The sequence below is a fragment of the Marmota marmota genome, unplaced genomic scaffold, assembly GCF_001458135.2.
Source record: "Marmota marmota marmota unplaced genomic scaffold, marMar, whole genome shotgun sequence".
Taxonomy (NCBI): Eukaryota; Metazoa; Chordata; class Mammalia; order Rodentia; family Sciuridae; genus Marmota; species Marmota marmota.
Genome location: NW_025999900.1, coordinates 66,027,430 through 66,046,194, shown reverse-complemented (window position 1 = coordinate 66,046,194; position 18,765 = coordinate 66,027,430). Strand labels below are relative to the sequence as shown.

The 18,765-nt window shown below is 48.2% G+C and overlaps 1 protein-coding gene across 1 annotated transcript in view; it reads right to left on the bottom strand.

The window, feature by feature from the left end:
- Positions 1–18,765, bottom strand: part of Dync1h1 (dynein cytoplasmic 1 heavy chain 1) — a 63,014-nt gene that overhangs the window by 29,770 nt on the left and 14,479 nt on the right. Inside the window, exons 10-33 of the mRNA XM_048799537.1 lie at positions 17,230–18,306; positions 16,344–16,523; positions 14,674–14,823; positions 12,367–12,513; positions 11,212–11,352; positions 10,684–10,860; positions 10,480–10,590; positions 10,282–10,401; positions 9,452–9,691; positions 7,366–7,521; positions 7,103–7,216; positions 6,758–6,868; positions 6,472–6,681; positions 6,167–6,313; positions 5,798–5,964; positions 5,527–5,700; positions 4,837–5,002; positions 4,564–4,752; positions 4,214–4,408; positions 3,327–3,609; positions 2,804–2,904; positions 1,635–1,794; positions 388–631; positions 31–214 (exon numbers count right to left, since the gene is read on the bottom strand). Coding sequence (XP_048655494.1) covers positions 31–214; positions 388–631; positions 1,635–1,794; positions 2,804–2,904; positions 3,327–3,609; positions 4,214–4,408; positions 4,564–4,752; positions 4,837–5,002; positions 5,527–5,700; positions 5,798–5,964; positions 6,167–6,313; positions 6,472–6,681; positions 6,758–6,868; positions 7,103–7,216; positions 7,366–7,521; positions 9,452–9,691; positions 10,282–10,401; positions 10,480–10,590; positions 10,684–10,860; positions 11,212–11,352; positions 12,367–12,513; positions 14,674–14,823; positions 16,344–16,523; positions 17,230–18,306 — 4,944 coding nt within the window. The remainder of the gene's footprint in view (positions 1–30; positions 215–387; positions 632–1,634; positions 1,795–2,803; positions 2,905–3,326; positions 3,610–4,213; positions 4,409–4,563; positions 4,753–4,836; positions 5,003–5,526; positions 5,701–5,797; positions 5,965–6,166; positions 6,314–6,471; positions 6,682–6,757; positions 6,869–7,102; positions 7,217–7,365; positions 7,522–9,451; positions 9,692–10,281; positions 10,402–10,479; positions 10,591–10,683; positions 10,861–11,211; positions 11,353–12,366; positions 12,514–14,673; positions 14,824–16,343; positions 16,524–17,229; positions 18,307–18,765) is intronic.

Sequence of the window (18,765 nt, the reverse complement as noted above, 5' to 3'; positions counted from 1 at the left end):
CTGAGAGGTCAGAAGGATTTGTGTACAAACCTCTTGTTCAGGTAGATTTTCAGCAATTTCTCCTTCATCGACGGCTTCTCCTCGTTCCTCTTTCTCCCTCTTTATCTTCTGAATTCTCTCCCTCTTCACGTTGCCTGCACTCACCAGCACACTCTTCAAAGCCCGAAGACCAAAGTCATAGTGGCTCTGAGAAGAGAGCTGCTCATCGCATAATCTAAGAAAGAAACAGAGGTTTTCTTGAAAAGCAGTACACTTCAAGCAATGACAGTACTAAGGGCCAGGGAATCAGAGGCAAACACTTTAAAGATATGCCACAAATACAGACAGAAATTCCAGGGCTACGTGGGCACAGGCTGGAACGTGTGTGTGGATCTCTGGGCTACTCACTTAAAGAACGGGACAATTTTGTTGGCGAGAACTTCGGCGGTGCGGAAGCCCTGTGAGTACAGCATGACCTGGGCAATCAGCTGCCGGTCAGGCTTGGTCATGGCCAAGCTCCGGAACAGCTTCTTGAGGTTGTCGGGGAGGTTGGAGCGGCCTGCGTAGCCAGGGTTCATGGTGATGAAGATGGCCATGTCCGGGCTCACCTTGACTTGCTTGTTCAGCAGCTCACAAGTGATGGGGGCAGAGGCTGGAATCAGATGATGCCATTAACACTTTTAACACGGAAAAACCTGTGGAAAGTTCTCTAAAAATGGGCAGGTCCCCAGCACTGCAAAACAGTCCCTAAGATGACAGGGCACCCATTCCACTGGGGCCTCCGAGCCCAAAGCCCAGCATCCTGGGGAGCCAGATGCAGGCTTGGAGAAGGGCTGCTCTGGCTTCCCCACGGCTGCCCACTGGTCCTCAGGGAGACCCATTTGTATACGCCAGGCACACAGGAGTGGCATGCAGACACCCAAGGCAGGGAGCTCCTGGCCTGTTCGTGCACCATGACACCAGTGGCAACAGGACAGCTTAGGAATGGAAATGCAGTACAAAAGGGAATGTGTCCATGCTCTCGCATGCCTGGTGGCTACAGCATGAGGACCACCTCTTCCTAGGGCCCTCGAGTAGTACACACAACCCAGCTCCCCTTCCTACCCCCGAACCACTCAGGATTGTTTATTCATGAGTATTGACACAGACGTAAGGACCGCTTTGACACTCCTGTGTGTTATTTAGGAGGTCTGGGAATTCTCTGTAAGACAAGTTACCACTATTGTTGAATAACAGGAAACAAAACAGCCAGTGGACCTCGGTAGGGAAACTCACGCCCACCCAATTTTGACATGTTTCTTTCAACATCTGACCCTGACAGTGGGCCTGATGGCAGATCAGATGGCACAACGTGGGCCCACAGGAGCTGGGGGCCTGGCTCCCTGGGATGTGGGCAGGGGGCGAACCGAGGGCTCCTGTGGCAAATGCTGTGTGGGAGAGTTCAGGCCCTGGCCTGGCAGAGGAAGCCCTGCTGCAGGGCATAAGTGTGGGTGAAGTGTGCCCAGCTCCAGCAGTGGCCACGAGCCACGGCTCTGTCCCCTTGGTCTCTGGCCTCGGTGCACGACAGGGCCTGAACGGCGTTTTCACGCCCAGATCAGCTCACGTCAGAATTCCCTCTACCTGCTCAGAGTGGTTTTTAAAAGGAGGCGTCTTACTCTTGTCATAGTTGGGGTTGGAGTGCTCCCGCAGTGCTTCCTGGATGCACTGCACCTGCTGGGACACGGCGGAGAGCATTCGCTCCTCCAGGCGGTTAAACTCGTCAAAGCAGCCCCAGGCACCCACCTGGCAAAGCCCCACAAAGATCCGTCCCATTGCCTGAAATGGAGGGCAAGAGAGAAGGTAAAACTTCTGCCAGGGACTGCCCAGTACACCCCAGTGTGGCTGTACTCAGAGACTCAGGCTGTCTGGAAGTAGTTAATTTTTGTGATATTGGTGACTGAACTCAGGGATGCTCTACCACTTAGCCTTTAATTTTGAGACAGGGTCTCACTAAGTTCCCAGGCTGGTCTCAAACTTGCCATCCTCCTGCCTCAGCCTCCTGAGTTGCTGGGATTACACACATGTGCCACTGTGCCCAGTTAGGACTGCCGTTCTCATAAGAGGATGGAGATACGTAAACTCTCTTTCTGTGTGCACCAGAGGAAAGACTGAGGTTCCATTGGGAGGGTGTCTGTCTGCACACCAGGAGGGGCCTCGCCAGGAGCTAAAGCTGCCAGAGCCTCGATCTTGGTGAGAAGAATGGCCCCTATTGGCTAGGCCGTGCGGCCCATGGTAGTGGTATCCAAGACATCCTGGTCTCAGCGTGGGCTTTACATAGAATACTGGCTCTGGAGACTGGTCCAGCCTTGGGCAGGTCAGGAATTCCTGAAAACCAGAGTCTCAGCCGCCTACTGAGGTGGTTGAGGGTGAGGTCCGAGTCTCACTGAGGAAAGGGGCCAGCACCTACAGATAGCATGACCACCGTGCAGGTGGACCAAGTTCTCCTCCTGTGCCCAAAAGCTCCCACTGACAAAGCAGATATTTTTGTTCTACTACTTTTTGTTTCTCACACATAATAATGTTTATTTCCAGACACAGGAGCTTAGCATTTCTGGATAAATGACAAACATTTAACTTTGAGAACATGAAGTTAGAAATCAACTTCAAAGCACAGTTGGATTCCTCCAACACTGAAATAATACCTGTCCCTATTGGACTTGGAAAACTATAAAAAAAAAAATCACACTGAGTTGCAAGGCTGGTGGCTCTGAGAAGCCAGATTCAGTGTTCCCATGTGACCCCTTCAGGACATTTGATTTTACGTGGATCTGATAAAGCTTCTTACCTGGAAGTCAAAGGTTTCATCGCAGTTGAAAACTAAAACAAACCGTCCAAGTTGATGGCCCAAAGCCTTGACGGACTCTGTTTTCCCAGTTCCAGCAGGACCTATTATTTGAAGAAAAAGTAGTTGAGTACCTGAATCTGCTACTTAATGGGAATATAACTTTAAGAGAAGAGTAAAAACTAACTTTTTGTTGTTGTTGTTTTGGTGGTATTAGGCTTGAACTGGGGGGATTTCTACCACTGAGCTACATCCCAAGCCCTTTTTAAGTTTGCCTAGGCAGGCTTTGAATTTGTGATTCTCTTGCCTCAGCCTCCCAAATTGCTGGGGTTATAGGTGTGTGCCACCATGCCTGGCAAAGCAATTCACTTTAAAAGTAAAAGCAGATACAACAAAGGCAAACAAATTTAAGTTTTCAGAACGTACCAACTGTGTAATTAAGAAATATATCCAAATCCCTAGCTTAGCCTTTTAAAATTATGTCTACCACATGATTCTTTCTATCCAGGTTTATGGAGTAACTTACCAAATGGGGAACCCCCCAGCCTGGCCTCCAAGGCTTGTGTCATCGTCAAGTAGCAGCGATCAGTGAGAGGGGTCTGGACCAGCTTGTCCTGAACACCCAGGTACTCAAAGCCATAGTTAAATTTGGCATTTGCCATTTGAATTGACAACTGCTGTAACACATCGGTTTGCTTAGGGTCAAAGTAAAATCGCATCTGGCTGAGCCATTCAAAAGATTTGGCGTTGTCAATCTTGCTTTTTATCAAAGACCTGGTGACATCTCTCTGGTGAACCAACTCTGTTATCTGAGGAAATAAACGTTTGGCATAAGATAAAGTAACACTCAAACCAAGCATTCTCTGGATTATTTGCTAAATTTAAATTGGGATTCTATGTCCAGTTACAGTGGCTCTCGGTAAATACAAAAAAACTCAAGTTCACCTCCAGAGACAATAGCAAAACCTCTTGTGACACAGAATTGAGAGCTAGAGCAAAACAAAGAAACAACAAACAGCACCACCCATGCCGATACATAAAAACTGCAACTGGCATAACATGGGGCAGGGGAGCGGCTTTCTCGTGTCTGCCCAAGAGTAGGGCCCATCTGCTGGGCTTGGAGCCTGGGAGCTCCCACACTGAGGCGCCCAGCACTGTCTTGGCCACTTCTAAGAGGACATGAGGAGGAGTGACAGACTCTGACCAAGGCCAGGATGCTCTCCTGCCTGCAGTCATCTGACCCTGGAGTACAGCTCAATAGGAGCACAGAGCCAAAGACCCCCCGAGAGCAGGAACATGTCCTCCACTTTTTTGTGACACTGACAGGAATGTGTCCTAGGTGTGGCCTCTTTTGCCTACGTGGGTTGAGGTGTGAGGGCGTAGAGGTGAGGAAGGGCCAGGCTCGAGACTCACCAAGTGCTCCAGCTTCCGCCTCCGGAGTGGGGGCTGCTCCATGAGGACCGAGTCTGCCAGCACATTGAGGGTGGCCTCCACGTTGCTCAGCACGGAGTGTAGGGGTGCAGCGTCCCCACCGCCTCCAACGTTGCTCAGGGCACTCTCCACGTTTTCAGACCAGGCAATCTGGGCCGACAGCACCACAAGCTGGGCCTGGCAGAAACAGGACACAGGTCCACAGGGTCAGTTTTTTTTTTTTTTTTTTTTTTTTTTANAGAGTTTATGGGCTCAAGGGATCCTCCCACCCCAGCCTTTGGCTTCCAAAGGGTCACCTGTAAAGTCAGGCAGTGCTTTCATCCACAGTTTACCTGATACTTATCAATCCATGTGATGTAGGTATTTGGATCAATTGATGTTGCTTTACCAAAAATCTCTACTTCTGTAACAGATTCAGCAAGAAGTTTAGCCAGGGTGACTCTCATTTCCTTTTCCACCAGTGTGAGCCACTCATTGATTTTGGGATGTTCTGTGATGGACACAGGAGTTTTAAACATAACCTGAAATTAAAAAGAAAAAATATGAATTAGGATGTGCAAAGATATGAAAGCAGTTTTCTAAATCTGAAATGTAAATTGTCCTACCTCTTCTCCTTCTCGGGATGAAATGCCCAGGACCACAGAGTTATCTTCATTGAGGATGATGCTTGAAACTCCAGCAAACATCTTCTTAAAGTGTTTCTGTAGTTTAGCTACATTCTTGCTATTTCCAATGATTTCAAGCAAATCTTCATCACCCACAAAATAGAACCTAAAATTAAATAGCATTTAAGTGGCTATTATTATTTGTACAAAAGTTAGGAAAAGTTTCAAATTGTAGGAAGACAAAGAAGATGTGGCTACTAGTAGAAAAATCTCCACCTTGAATTCAGATTATATCCCAACTTCTTTTAGCCCTCAGCAAAAGATATATGCATTTATTCAGTAAGATTTAAGAAATAATTCAATGCCATTTACCCTTACTTCATCAAGTCATTTTTAAAAAAAAAATCTGCTCTAGTCATTGTAAGAAAATTGTTCATAAAAAAGAACCACCACTTAGAAACAGAGTCCTCAGAGGGATGCAAGCTGCCCTGAGGGGAAATGAGAGCCACCCTGTGAAGCCTGACAGAGCCGAGGAAGAGACTGGATTGAGAGTGCCACTAGAAGTCACTGCATGTGAGCTGAACGGTGTTCATGACTACTGGCTAACAAAACTGACAACACTCAAGCCCAGAAGGAAAAGCACAACTGAAACCCACTCCATTTCAGTCTGAGTCAAAGCAAGCACCTTACCTGGGGAAAGAGGATCGCTCTCTTTCCAGGTACTCTCCCAGTGCTTTCTGGATCTTTCCTAGCAGGTCTGCCAGCCTTTCCAGGGAACGCTGCACTCCCTGGATGTTCAGAACATCCATAACAAGGGGAGACTTGGACACTTTTTTCATCAGCGCCAAGAATTCCGTGCTGATGCTATGGACAAAGTTAAAAGACAACACATGTGTCAGCCTCTATGGAGGGTGCTTTCCAGCAAAAACTACCAACACCTGGCCCCGGTTCGAGGTCATACCTCTGGAAACGCTGGGTTTCCACGGGTAACAGGTGTTTGATGTCCGCGCTGCCTGTGAAGATGCCTTCCAGGTAGACCCATCGCCTCTGCACATCAATCCACACGTCGAAGAGAGCCATGATCCGGTTCAACTTGTCTTCCCAGCTCAGGGCATCCTCTTCGAAAACCTAGCAGGTACACAAAAGGGCAAAGCTCATCTGCTGAGCTTTTCACTCATGGATCTGAGAAAACTCACTGAAAAATGAAGACTGGGATCCCAGAAAAGCCATCTGACTGATGTTTTAAAAAGCAGGCACCTCGTCAGTGCAGAAGTACAGCAATGGAGGCATAGAGCTCTGCCCAGGGAGCAGGTCTCCCCAGCAACCATACCTTGTAATATGGAGAGAGTTTCATGGCAGACACACTGTTGATGTGCTCCTTGACCTTGTTGAATAGGTCATCCCACCCTCGAATCAGGCGACACTTGTTCTGATAGTTGACCAAGTCGAGTTCATAAGTATTCCACACTTCTCTTATCTAAATTGAAACCAGGAAAAGGCATGTTATCAGAATGTCACTGGTCTAACTGCCCAGGGACAAGGGTTATGGGGATGTAAGGGACCACAGGTGACAAGGTTTCGTTTCAATGCTCAAGTCTACACAATAGCCTGAACACATCCAATCCTGTTACTGACCTGCTTCAAAAACTCTTCCAGGGCCATCTCTCCCTGTGCCACAAGCAGTACATCCTTGACAATAGCTTCGTTTTTCTGCAAATCGACGTCCCAGATTTGGCCAAGGGTCAGCTCGGAAACCACCCAATTCACATGCAGCCTCTTCATCAGCTGCTTCCAGTGGCGGTCTTTCAGTGCTTCAGATTTCAGCTCGATCACCAGCATGTTCACCTACACGGAGAGGGAACCCGGTGCTGGGCGGGTGTGCTTCTGGTGGCCGCCCACTGCCCGAGGCTCTCTGGCCTACCTTCATGTAGCCTTTCAGCAGCCTCTGAACAAACTCGTAGGAGGCGTACTGCCGCAGGCGCGCGGGGAAGCTCTTCAGCTGGTTCAGCAGGCCATCTAAATTTTGTCGAAGCTGTCAGAAGAGACACACGATGATATTTAATTGCTGACATTTCTTTAAATGGTGAAATATTTAAAAATGGTTTTGAAATAAGCTTTACATTAGTCTGTGTGAATAATGTTAATGACACACAGGACATTAAGTGACATTTATGAACTCTAGTTACTTGCTTGCAAGGTTCCTAAATGAAGTCTGTAACTGATATTACAAAGGCACACACCAAGCAGCTACTTTGACAAGACCTACCTTCCGAGGCTGTACTGAGACCCAGGGCTGCTCCTTCATCTGATCAATTTGCTCCCAGACCTTAGATAGCTCTGACCAAACGCCTTTGAGGTCCTGTAATTCCTCTAAAGCCACCTATGATTAAGAATAGCAAAGCAGTCAAATGGTGGAAAGAGCAAACAGCTCACAACTAACAAAGAAAAAGGAAATCACACCAGACTCTGGCAGGGATTCAGCGGCAGAGCCAGGTGGAGCGGAACCCCAGCTAGCTCCGTGGTCAGTACCTGCACGCGCTCCTCGCTGCCGCTGAGGAGCCCACTGTCGGTCAGCTCCAGCGCCTCCTTGGCCTTGGCGCACTTTTCCCTGTCGTCCTTCAGCCTGCCAAACTTCCCCTCATATATGGTCAGAGCCTGCAGCGCCTCCTCTGGGCGAAGGTTGCCCTAAGAGAAGCCAGAGCACAGGGAATCTTTGGGAGAGGAAAGCTGTGGCTTATGCGAGGGCCTACTGAGCTCCTGGGAATTCCTGACTGAATGCGTGCACGGGGGTACGCATTCAACAATCGTCCATGTGGGCCTGTGCACAGGACTGGCTGTGAGTGTACACCAGTGCCTGGGAGGCGGAGGGAGGACAGGGGCCGTTGGCTGGGGGCACTCAGGCACAGCTCTCGAAGCCAAGGCCTGGCTTTCTCTGACAAACCATTGTTCCCCATGAAGAAAATGAGTGGCAGGAGATGGGCCTGGTTCCCCACGAACAATACAGTTAAAGATTTCCTGTCTGAACCCATTAACTCACAGACAGACACAAAGGACAAGTGCAGAAACTATCAGTTTTCTACCAGAGGAGAATCCCACCTCAAACTTAACTCCACCACATTCCTGGCACTTCACCAAGCTGAGGTGATCCACAAGAGAACCTTGCTACTGATTAACACTCATTCCCCTACTGGAGGGAGCGTTTGTAATGAGCAGTGATGGCCTCAGTGAGAGCAGATCCTCTGAAACACAAAGTAGAACCTGCAAGGGCCCAGCTGCATACCAGGCCTCTAAACTAGAGGAACATTCTGGATATCTTAACTTCCTTTCCTTTTTTCCCTATGCTCATTTGTACATCTAAATAAGCAAAACCCTGAATTCTATCCCAATAAGCCAAAAATGCCATTATCTACTTTCTGTCACCTTTCCATGAGCACAACCTGCCACTGCCCCTCCTTCAGGTCTCCCTTCACCATCCCCTTCCCAGACACAGCAGTAGCCACTGGCACGCTCTGCCACCCTGGCCAGCACCTGCCTCAAGGGACATGCTTTTCTTGTTAGTCATTATTACCTCTCCCCCGACAGGAGCGTGGGGGCTCTTGTCCCTTTCACTACTGCTACACCCTTGCTGCTAGGACGAAGCCTGGAGCGTTGGTGCTCAGTAAACACTGGGACGATGGAGCGCAGGCGGGTGGACAGCAACAGAACCTGCCTCCCCACAGCACACACTGCCTGGTGGCACTGTGAGGCACATCCCCTTTACAGAAACCAAGGTCTGATTTATTTATTTTTAGTACTAGGGATTGAACCCAGGGGTGCTTTACCACATCCACAGCCTTTTTATTTAGAGACTTGGTCTCACAAAGTTGCTTAGGGCCTTGCTAAGTTGCTGAGGCTGGCCTTGAACTTGTGATCCTCCTGCCTCAGCCTCCCAAGCTACTGGAATTGCAGGTGTGCATCACCACACCGGGCCCAAATTCTGATCTTTGAGCATGCCTAAAGGAAAAGACTAATTTAAAAACAGAAAATCTTTAGCTCTCAAGACTATACCCTGATTTAAATGATGGTGTCTCTGGGTAATGAGAGGCCCAAGTTGGCTTTTTACTCACCATCTACAAGTATTGGTTTTTTATGCACACCAGGCAAGTACTCTTCCACTGCACTACACCCCAGTTTTGTTTTGTTTGGTACCAGGAAATAAACCCAAGGTGCTTAACCACTGAGCCACATCCCCAGTCCTTTTTCATTTATTTTGAGACATGGTCTTGCTAAGTTACTTGGGGCCTTGCTAAGTTGCTGAGTCTAGTCTAAAACATGTAAACCTCCTCCCCTCAGCCTCCCAGGCCACTGGGATCATTGTGTTTTCGAGAGGGGCATCTTGCTAGGTTGCTCAGGCTGCTTTGAACTCCTAGGCTCAAGCCATCCCCTAACCCAGCCTCCCAAGCAGAAGGCCTACAGGTGCATGCCACCATGCCTGGCTGCAAGTATTGCTTTTTTGTTACAAAAAGGGGGAAAAATTCTCTAGTACTGGCAAGCTAACACACCAGCAAGGCTTTCTAAATCTGAAAGAAAGTTCTCCAGATCATGCTGGTGGTCAGCATGGCCTGGTGAGGCTCACTGTGACTGGCTTGGTCTTCTCCCAGTCTGTCAGCAGGTCAGTGGTGCGGCTCTCCACAGCCCGGTCCTCCTGCACGATCTTCATCTGCAGGTTTGCCACCTGCTGCTGGATGGCAGAGTCCTTCCGCCGCATAATGTCATTGAAGGCTCCCCACTCTCCCTCGATGTTGTCGATATAGAGCCAGGAAGGTGGGAACTGAAACCTTTGCTTTTCCAGCAGGCGCTGACCATTGCGGTAGAGCTTTGAAAGTTAAAAGACAAAGTGATTTTTTTGCCTTCCACAGTAAGAGAAACTACTGTCAGAGTCCCATCACAGAGAAGACATTTTGAGCATAAAAGATCACAACTTGTTCTTGTACAACCTTCCAGCCTGATTACTGTGGTCAGAGGGCAGCATGCCCTGGGAGTCCAACATGGCTGACTAGTTACTGCACCTAGTTGTACCCAGAGGGCCTGAACAGGACATGAGAGCAGACAGGGGCTGAGCCTCACCCCATTCCAGAATCTAGAAAGGATATTCAAGTCTAGTGACTTGAAAGCAACTGCAGCAAATTGAAGAGAAAAAACAAACAAAAATCCAGTTGTTCTCAAACCCTGTGTGCATGGGAATCACCTGCAGAACTTTTAAAAATGCAGACTCCCAGGATGGTGGCCTCAGCAATGTATTTTAACAAGCACATCAGGTGGTTAGGACAGGACAGTCTGTAGACCATATGTAAAAAAATGTGCTTTAAGAGTCAAGTCAGAATGTCCCCTCGGAAGGCAAAACATTACAAAACTCAAACTCAACTAGTGTCTTTGCTCGAGAAGTTAACTATCTGAAGAGCTCACCTCCACTTGCTTCTCAAATTGCTTGATCTTCCGCTTCAAAGACTGCACGTAGGTGATGAAGGTCACTGCGTCAGAGGTGCTGGCGGTGTCCACGGAGTGCTGCTCCAGCTCTTGGCGAGACTGTTCAGAGAGAGGGCTGCATTTACCCCTGGCCAAGACTCCCAGCAGCCTAGTTACATGCAGAATCTACCTCCTCACCTTTGAGATCTGGGAATGGAATTCGGTCATGTTTGAGCCCAGCATCTGCCCAAATTTGCTCAGAACCTCTTTATGCCAGGAGTCATACTTCAAGTTCACCTTGGACTGCACCTGGGGTGAAGCAGCACACAGCAGCAGGTCAGCAGTTGAAGAGCAGTGCTGATTCCCAGGTGTCCCGGCATGTCAAGAACACCACGAGCTCACCTTGCCATAATCTATAACCACTGGTCCAAACTCCTTCTTGGTTTCTGCATTGTCAAAGGTCCCCCTGGCCTTCCTTATCTGGACCAAGAGGGCTTGCCACTTGTTGAGATCTTCGCCCAGCCTGTTGTAGATGTTCTCAGCCTGCATGTCCCATAGGCACTGATACTGGAGCCAGACCTGCATGAAGAATGAGGTCAAACACTACTGCTCCGTTGTCCAGAATGAGACAGTCCCTTCACATTCCATTAAAAAGATCCACATGTTCTCAGCATTAGAAAAACTCACATTTCACATGCTCAGAACTTTGATATCAAAAAAGAATAAAATTTACTGTTCTTGAACATCACAGTTAAAACCGAAAAGTACTTGTCCCAGTTTTACTTTTTGCTTTAAAATTAGTAAATGTTACCTAGTGTCCCACATTAGGGACTGTCGAGATCCTTCAGCTCTACACTCTGTGTCTCCTACTCTGAAGAGTCTTGGAAGACTCTAGAGCATAAGTAGGTGAAGTTCAGAAAGGCCTCCTACCTTAACGTACTGCTCAACCTCAGTCACGATGCCCATGACAGCAGAGTAGGACTCCTCCAGGGCGACAGGGCCGTCGGGCATGCGCGTTAAAGCATTGCGGTAGAACTTCTCCTCCTCAGTCAACTCGTAGTGCACGCCCACCTGAGCAACAAGCCACAAGTGAAGCCAAGCAGTATGCAGTAGAACTCCCAGAACCAGAAGGCCACAGGACAATGGGGGTGACCCTGCTGTGACTTGTGATATGTACTTCATGTGACAGGAAGACTCCAATAGAGGGAAGAACCCAGGGAAAGGAAACAGGAGCTAGTGCACTGAAGAGGGCTGACTTCAGTGTGTCAAGTTTGGAGACAAACAAGAGAACAATGCAAATAGAATTGCAGCTACTTAAACCCAGAAGCACAACAAGAAGGATCCTAAAGATCACAGGTAGACTCCTTGAGGGGCAGGGCCAGCACGCACAGCTTGGCTCTGATTAGCTGGACATTGCCAAGTTTTGGGCTAACCACTGACAAAATTTCAAACTATATCAGTTAACTACTTGAACATCCTAAAGAACTAAGTTGATGTCGAAGCCAAGGAAAGAGGTAAGTTCTCAATAGGATCACTAAGTTCTAGAAGAGTCTGCTGTAGTTGTGGAATCTTTTTACTTGAAAACTACTGGTCCTATTTAGAAGTTAACATTGGCCAGAGGCCAGGGACTAAATGGTGTTTTAAGTTTTCATTTGGTTCTAGCAGTACACTAACAAGAGTATGTCACATCTGGAATTTACTTTAAAATAATCTGATAGGAGTGGGAAAGTAGGGAAGGAAATATAAATGAAATAAAATTGGTCACAAGTTGAAAAGTAAATCTGGATGGTGGGAGCTCACAACTCCTGCTACTTCTGTGCATGTTTGAACATTTCTCTAATAAAAAGTGGGGACAATGGAGAAGCAGCGGTTACTGAGGTTCCAAAGACACTCATGGAAGGACATTCATGGAGAGACAGCCAAGACCTAGCCACCAGTGCCAAGTGTCTCCGTGGAAGTCATACAAAGCCTCCTCTAGGTCTCCCTAAGGATCCGGAAAGACACACGAAGAGCAGTGTCCCAGCACCCCGCCCCTAGGAGAACCCTGTTCAGAGGGCACACGCTCTAAGACCCCAGAAGGCTGACCTGGTATCTCTGACTCTGGATCCTGGGGAGGGACAGCACAACCATCTTCCACGCAAACATTTCCTGATAGAGCTTGTATCTGCATTCTTCAATTGGCGGATTCAAATAGATTACCTGATTGGTTATTCTTAGCTCATGAACAACATTCTGTAAAAGAAAGGTCTCATTATTTATTCAGCATTATATTTCAATAAATATATTCAAGATTGTTTTGAATCTTAACTTTCTCTAAATTATTATATTACTTCAGTCTGAACAACCAAGTCTGTCACTTTATTAGAGGACCTTGTGATAATTTCACGTTTATGATGTACACCCTTGCCACTTATATCATAAGGTAAAGGCAAGTGGGGTGCAGTGGCGCACGCTTGTAATCCCAGCAACCTAGGAGGCTGGGGCAGGAGGATCGCAAGTTGAGGCCAGCCTCAACTACTCAGTGAGACCCTGTCTCAAAATAAAAAAAGGGATCAGTGGTAAAGCAACCCTGGGTTCAATCCCCAATACCAAAAACAAATGAATAATGCATGAGAACTGGGGCTGTAGCTCAGTGGTTCAGGCCACCCACTCACACAGTCGAAGGCAGGCACTGCTCTATCTCCTCACGGTCCCTGGTGTCTGGGTATCAAATACACAGCCAATGCTTAATTGAGCACCCTGAGACTTGATGTCCCTGACCTCTGTTGATATGGCCACCTGAAGCCCAAGAAGCCAAGGCCCCGATGCAGGGAGAGTAGGTGGGTGCTGGCTGCCAGCCATACATGACAGGAACTCTGGTTTACCAAGCTGAACTAATCTGTGCCACCTGCCAGTGTTTTAAGCTCCTCTAGAATTCCAACTCAAACCAGGTAATTTTCCCACTTCAGATAATTTATTGCCTTAGACATACTCATTGTTCCTCTGTAACTGAGTACTTTAAACAGTATGCTCCAGGGCGCTGGGGCTGGGGCTCAGTGGCAGAGCGCTCCCCTAACATGTGCGGGGCCCTGGGTTTGATCCTCAGCACCACATAAAAATAGACAGATAAAGGTATTGTGTCCAACTACAACTGAAAAATAAAAAATAATACAAAAGTATGCTCCAGGCATAGAATACTTATAATACTAAAAAGCGAAAAAAATTCAGGCATTAAGGGTTTGGGAAAGGGAAGAAAAAGATAAAAAAGCCTCTTTGCTTCTCCCAGTTCAACATCTGCACCTGCGATTCTTCTGGGCTTACATTCTGTGAGCCCTTTTTATTGTCAACTGTAAACACAGAATAAGTGCCTGGCTTATGAACTGCAGGGCGACCTCCCACAGTGGCAGACCAGGTCTGTGGGCAGAGTTCTAACAACAGAACTGCACAAGTCTCTGGAAAGCTCACCAAGTGCTGGCTGACCACTCCTTCACACAAGCGGAACACAGACAGCTTGCAGACAGAGACTGCCATCTGCAGGGGCAACCCCTGGGCTGCTTGTACTTCCACAAGACTTGGATTTAGATTTCTACTTGTGGGCAGAGTGTGTCCAGTTCATGAAATAATTTCTGAATAGTTCATGAATGCTTGGTAGGCAGAGTCCCCAGTGTGGATTCCTTTCTAAAATTTATGTATTTATTATTTTTAAAAATTTTACTTAGAGACAGGGTCTCACTGAGTTATTAGGGCCTCACTAGGTTGCTGAGGCTGGCTTTGCACTTGTGATCCTCCTTTGCCTCAGCCTCCTGAGCTGCAGGGATTATAGGTGTGCACTACCACACCCACCTTAAAGTTTATCTATTTTCTTATTACTTCCTTCTTTGAAATTATCTTAGGCTTATAAGTTGAGCAGTGTCACCAACTCTCATGTAAACACCCTTCACGAGGACAGAAACGCTGTGAACTATGGTACAGACTTCAGTCAGGTCTCCAGGACCTGATCCAAATGGCTACATGACACTTGTCACATCTCTCAATCACTTCCAACCTGTGACATTTGTCTAGTTTCTCCTTGATATTCAGGACTCTTCAGTCTGGGATTGCAGGACATTTTCTCATGGCTAGAATGAGACTGAGGACTCTGGGGAAAGGCCATAGAGGTGAAGTGCCCTCTGATCACACATCACAGGGCACGTGGTGTTAACTTAGGTCACCAGTTATGATGCCATCAGGTTTCCCTGCTGTGGACTGACTTTTCCATAGCACCTCCACCTCTTTAGGTGCTGGGGTGGAGCCCAGGGCCCTGCGTGTGAGCAAGCGCTCTGCCACTGAGCCACACCCCCAGTCCCCATGGGTCCTTCCAAGGGGAGGACTATTTTGCTCACTTGCACATGGGATGCCACAAGAGGTACTCACTTTGATCTTGGGCTCTCCACCAGGCTTGTGACTGACTTGTGGAGCATCTGTATCCATGTCAACTTCTGCTTTATCTTCAGCCTGTCCAAGAAGGACCTGGGTCCAAGCTCTGAGGCCAGCTTGCAGACGAACGCCCAGTATTCTCTCAATCTACAGAGAAGTTAGTGTCAGAGAACAGTGCTTCTTCCGAGTCAGCTCACAGACACACACATCAGAAGGCGTCGGGGTCCAAGATGGAAAGTTCCTGCCTCTGACCCTCAGCCTCACTTATCAAGTTCCCAGCCTCACACAGCTCATCTCAGGTTCTGTGCTGCGTCTCTGGACCAACTGAACTTCTATCCTCCCAACTCACAAGAGGCCTTGTGCCATGCTGCCGCAGTCCGGCTGCAGCAAAATAACCGGGGGGTGGGGGTGGTGCGGGGGTGGTGGTGACGAATAACTTGTGTACGTTGATACAGCAGGAGTGGAAGCCCTTTATTGTAGGACAGGAGCGGTATTTATACATTCCACACAGCTTATCTAATTAGCATAAACTAGATACATCAGTCAACCAATAAGAAATCTCCACACTTAATGGCTCGCTTTTGTTACTTCTCAAACCACTCCCTCTGGCATTTTGCCAGGCGCCATCCAGACTTGTTTACAGACTCTAACATTTGCTAGGCGCCATCCTGACTTGTTTACAGACTCTAACACCATGCAGCAGATTCAGTAAAGGTCTTAGTGATTACTTAACATGAAAGAAAATTCACAAACGTGTTCTCCTGGTAGCCTCAAAGACAAAACTGGGAAAACTATAATTTGGATATGAAACAATAATGACATCTTCTAGATTTAGAATTAGACAAACAAATTTCTTAAACAGACATCTGCAGGCCTTTGTTAATTCTGCCTTGGGTCACACAACCATCCTCGAGTGTGGTGAGGACTGTGGGCACTGTCAGATTGTGGGTTCAGTAACTCCCCTCCAACAGTGTCCCTCTGTGTGGATGAATACACTGCCAAGGACCTATCTATTTAAAGAGAGAAAGGAAAAAACACAGCCTGGAAACTGACCAAGTGCAACCTCTAACCTCTCCTACCAAATTCTCCTTCCTAAGACTCCACTGCTGGACTCTCCAATCCAGTACTGAGAGAAGCACAGCCCTTGCCCTAACCCCAGGGGTGAGCAGAGAACCTCTGCACCAGGAGCAAGAGGAGCTTTGTGCTAGGTGTTTCTTCCCAAGTTGATTGTGGCAGGGTAATCAGAGAAGGCTGCCTGAGGGCTGGGAAGGACAGGCCAGGGGCCAGGGGCATGGCTCACTGGTAGAGGCAGGGCTGAACACACTTGAGGCCCTGGGTTCAATCCCTAGAACTACCAAGAACCAAAAAAGTCAACCTAAATCATAAGAGCAGAAAGGAGACGGGCAGAAAGTGCCAAGTATCTAGCAAATAAAGAGACTTTCTCTTCCCTGACCACTGTTGCTGTCAGCTCAATGCTGACGTGGGTACTGGCCTGTAGAGGCGCAGTTGAGCTCTAGCATCAGTTAATCAAGACTCTGGGGGGAACTGGACTATCACTGGTCATTTCTAAGGAAAGCAGCTTTTTAGTGAGATGGACGAGCTTACTGAAAAGGGTCCACTCCCACCTCACCAACAGCATGAAAAGCGCTCTCCCTGACCACCCTCACCTCCATGTCAAGCTTGTTGACCCAGATGGGCAGATTGGAGTAGGAGTGCAGGTTTAAGTCGTCCACGGCTTTCTGGACTCTGTTCAAAATCTCTGAGAAGGTCTTATGATCATACATGCATGTTTCCAAGGAACGCACTTCCAGGTCTATTTTTTCTTCAATGATCAGCAGATCATCCACCTACAGGAAGACAATAACAATTAAAACGGATGTTTTAATTTTAATTTTTGTATTTTTCCTATTTTCTATTTTTTATTCACTTTTTCTATTCCTTTATTGTTGACACACTCTTCTCAGTTCATTAACAAAAGCTGTGGCTGAGTAGTTCTCAATAAAGAGCCAATCTTTGCTGTCAGGGTGAGGAGGACACTTACCCCAACGTGTTCCTAGAGGGAAAGGCCTGGGGTGCCATCAGGCCCTCTTACTCCTGCTCACAGGAAGGACAGCCTCTGGTTGCTAAGTCCAGGAGAAGGAAACCAACAGCCCCGCCTGCACCCCCAGGAGGAAGGTGGCTGCATACAGATGAGTGGTAGTGGGGTGTACTCACTGTGGCAGACTCCGGGCCAGGAGGCCTACAGCTGTCTGAGGGAACTGGAGCCTGGGAAGGAGGTCTACCTAGTCTCGTTCTCCCTTGATCTCTCTCTTGGTTGACAGCATCCTCTGACCCTCTCCACCCCTCAGTTTCTAAGCTTAGGATGTTACTTATCAGTCTCCCGAAAGCCCTATTCCCAACATAGAGCAGGGGGGACATCAGCTCTTCACCCTCTGAGCTCTGGTGGCCCCAGGCTGCATCTTCTGTGGGAGGATGCATGAACTGACTTAGCTAGGACACTAGGACACATCCTAGGGATTCACTGCTAGGACTCGAGCACTAAATTAGAGCCACCTTTTCCTGGAAGTTGAAGACAGTCTCTGCCAAGCGCTGCACGTAGGGATCAAGTTTGTAGGACTCCCACACCAGGGCAATGCCTTCTGCGATCAAAGCCTGCACCTCCTTCTTCAAGCCAGCCACCAGGAGCGAGATGGTGTTCCGTTCCTCCACCTTCTCGCAGGTGCGCTCGTAGGTCCGGACACTCTCGATCAGCGAGATGGCAAACGGGTAGAGCTGGTTTGCTTGATGAGCCTTGTTCACAATGGCCAGGGGAACCCGGAAGCCGAGCCACTTGAGGTTTCGGACTTCCTTTGAAAGTGTGATGATCTCAGGAAGGAAGTTCACTTTCAACTTGAGGACATTTCCTGTCCGGCCGCGAACGCGAGTACTTTCAATGGTAAAAATGCGGCCAGAGACGCCCAGGTTGCGCTGCTGCACCTTCCTCGCCCAGTCGTCGAAGATTTCCTGGGTGTTGAGCTTCATGCGGAAGCTGTCCCCGTCCTGCTTCAGCTTCTGGCCCTCCACGTGATTCTCCCAGCCCTTGCCAAGCACGTCCTCCACTCGCTTCATGTAGGCCGTGAGCTGTCTGTCAATCTGCTTAGCCCAGATGATGGACCCTGACACCGGGGGCAAATCACGGACATGACTCATCTTGCAGGCCTGGCTCTGGGGGTACTGGACCTTGAACTTGTCATGGAGAGACTCGATGTCATCTTTCACTCGCTGGATCAGTTGGGTCTGGTACTCACGAATGGCTCCACGGATATGAGGCCTGACAAACAATGCGTTGAACCTGGAGAAGATCCTGAACATCTCGTTGGCATTCTTGGCTGTGCCCAGCTGGTCCCGGAGGCGAGCAGTGATTCGGGTCTCCACCCGGTCGATCCGCTCGTCGTACCTCTTCATCGCAGCCTCCCAGGCCTCGGTGCCCTCTTTGGAGACATCCAGCCCGTCCACTTCCTTGACGTTCTCGTAGGCCAGGTTGACTTCCTCGATGGCATTTGCATCTGCAGCGTCGAAGAGGACCTCCGCCACTTTCATATCCTGGGGCTCAGGAACCTCCCCTTGATTCTGTTGTGCAACTGCCGTGACCTAGAAGATTTGTAACAAAAATTTATCAAATGAAGAGTTTTATTTTGTTATACACATAAATTACTAGTCAGCAATATAGGTTTTTAAACTTTTAGTCATACATTTTGTAACAAGATCTCGACAAAGCCAAGTAAATATGACATATTTTAACTGAACAATAGAGGTTTTCTGAAAATATGATTGTTGGATTACATTTATAATGGAAGAAAAGAACAGGTGGAGATGACAGGTGACTCTTGAAGAGCCAAAAGAGGCATGTACCTAGAAATAAAAGGAGCCATGGTTTTCTTTTAGTCAGTCTCAGGCACACACGATCACATCCACGTGTTAGAGGTGAGGAGTCTGAGATAAAGCAGTGCAGTGACGTGTTCAAGCCACACAGCTGACAAATGGTGAAGCAGGAACAAAACAGCCAGGCGTCTGGCTCTGGGGTCCATGCAAGGTAAAGGAGGGAAGGAG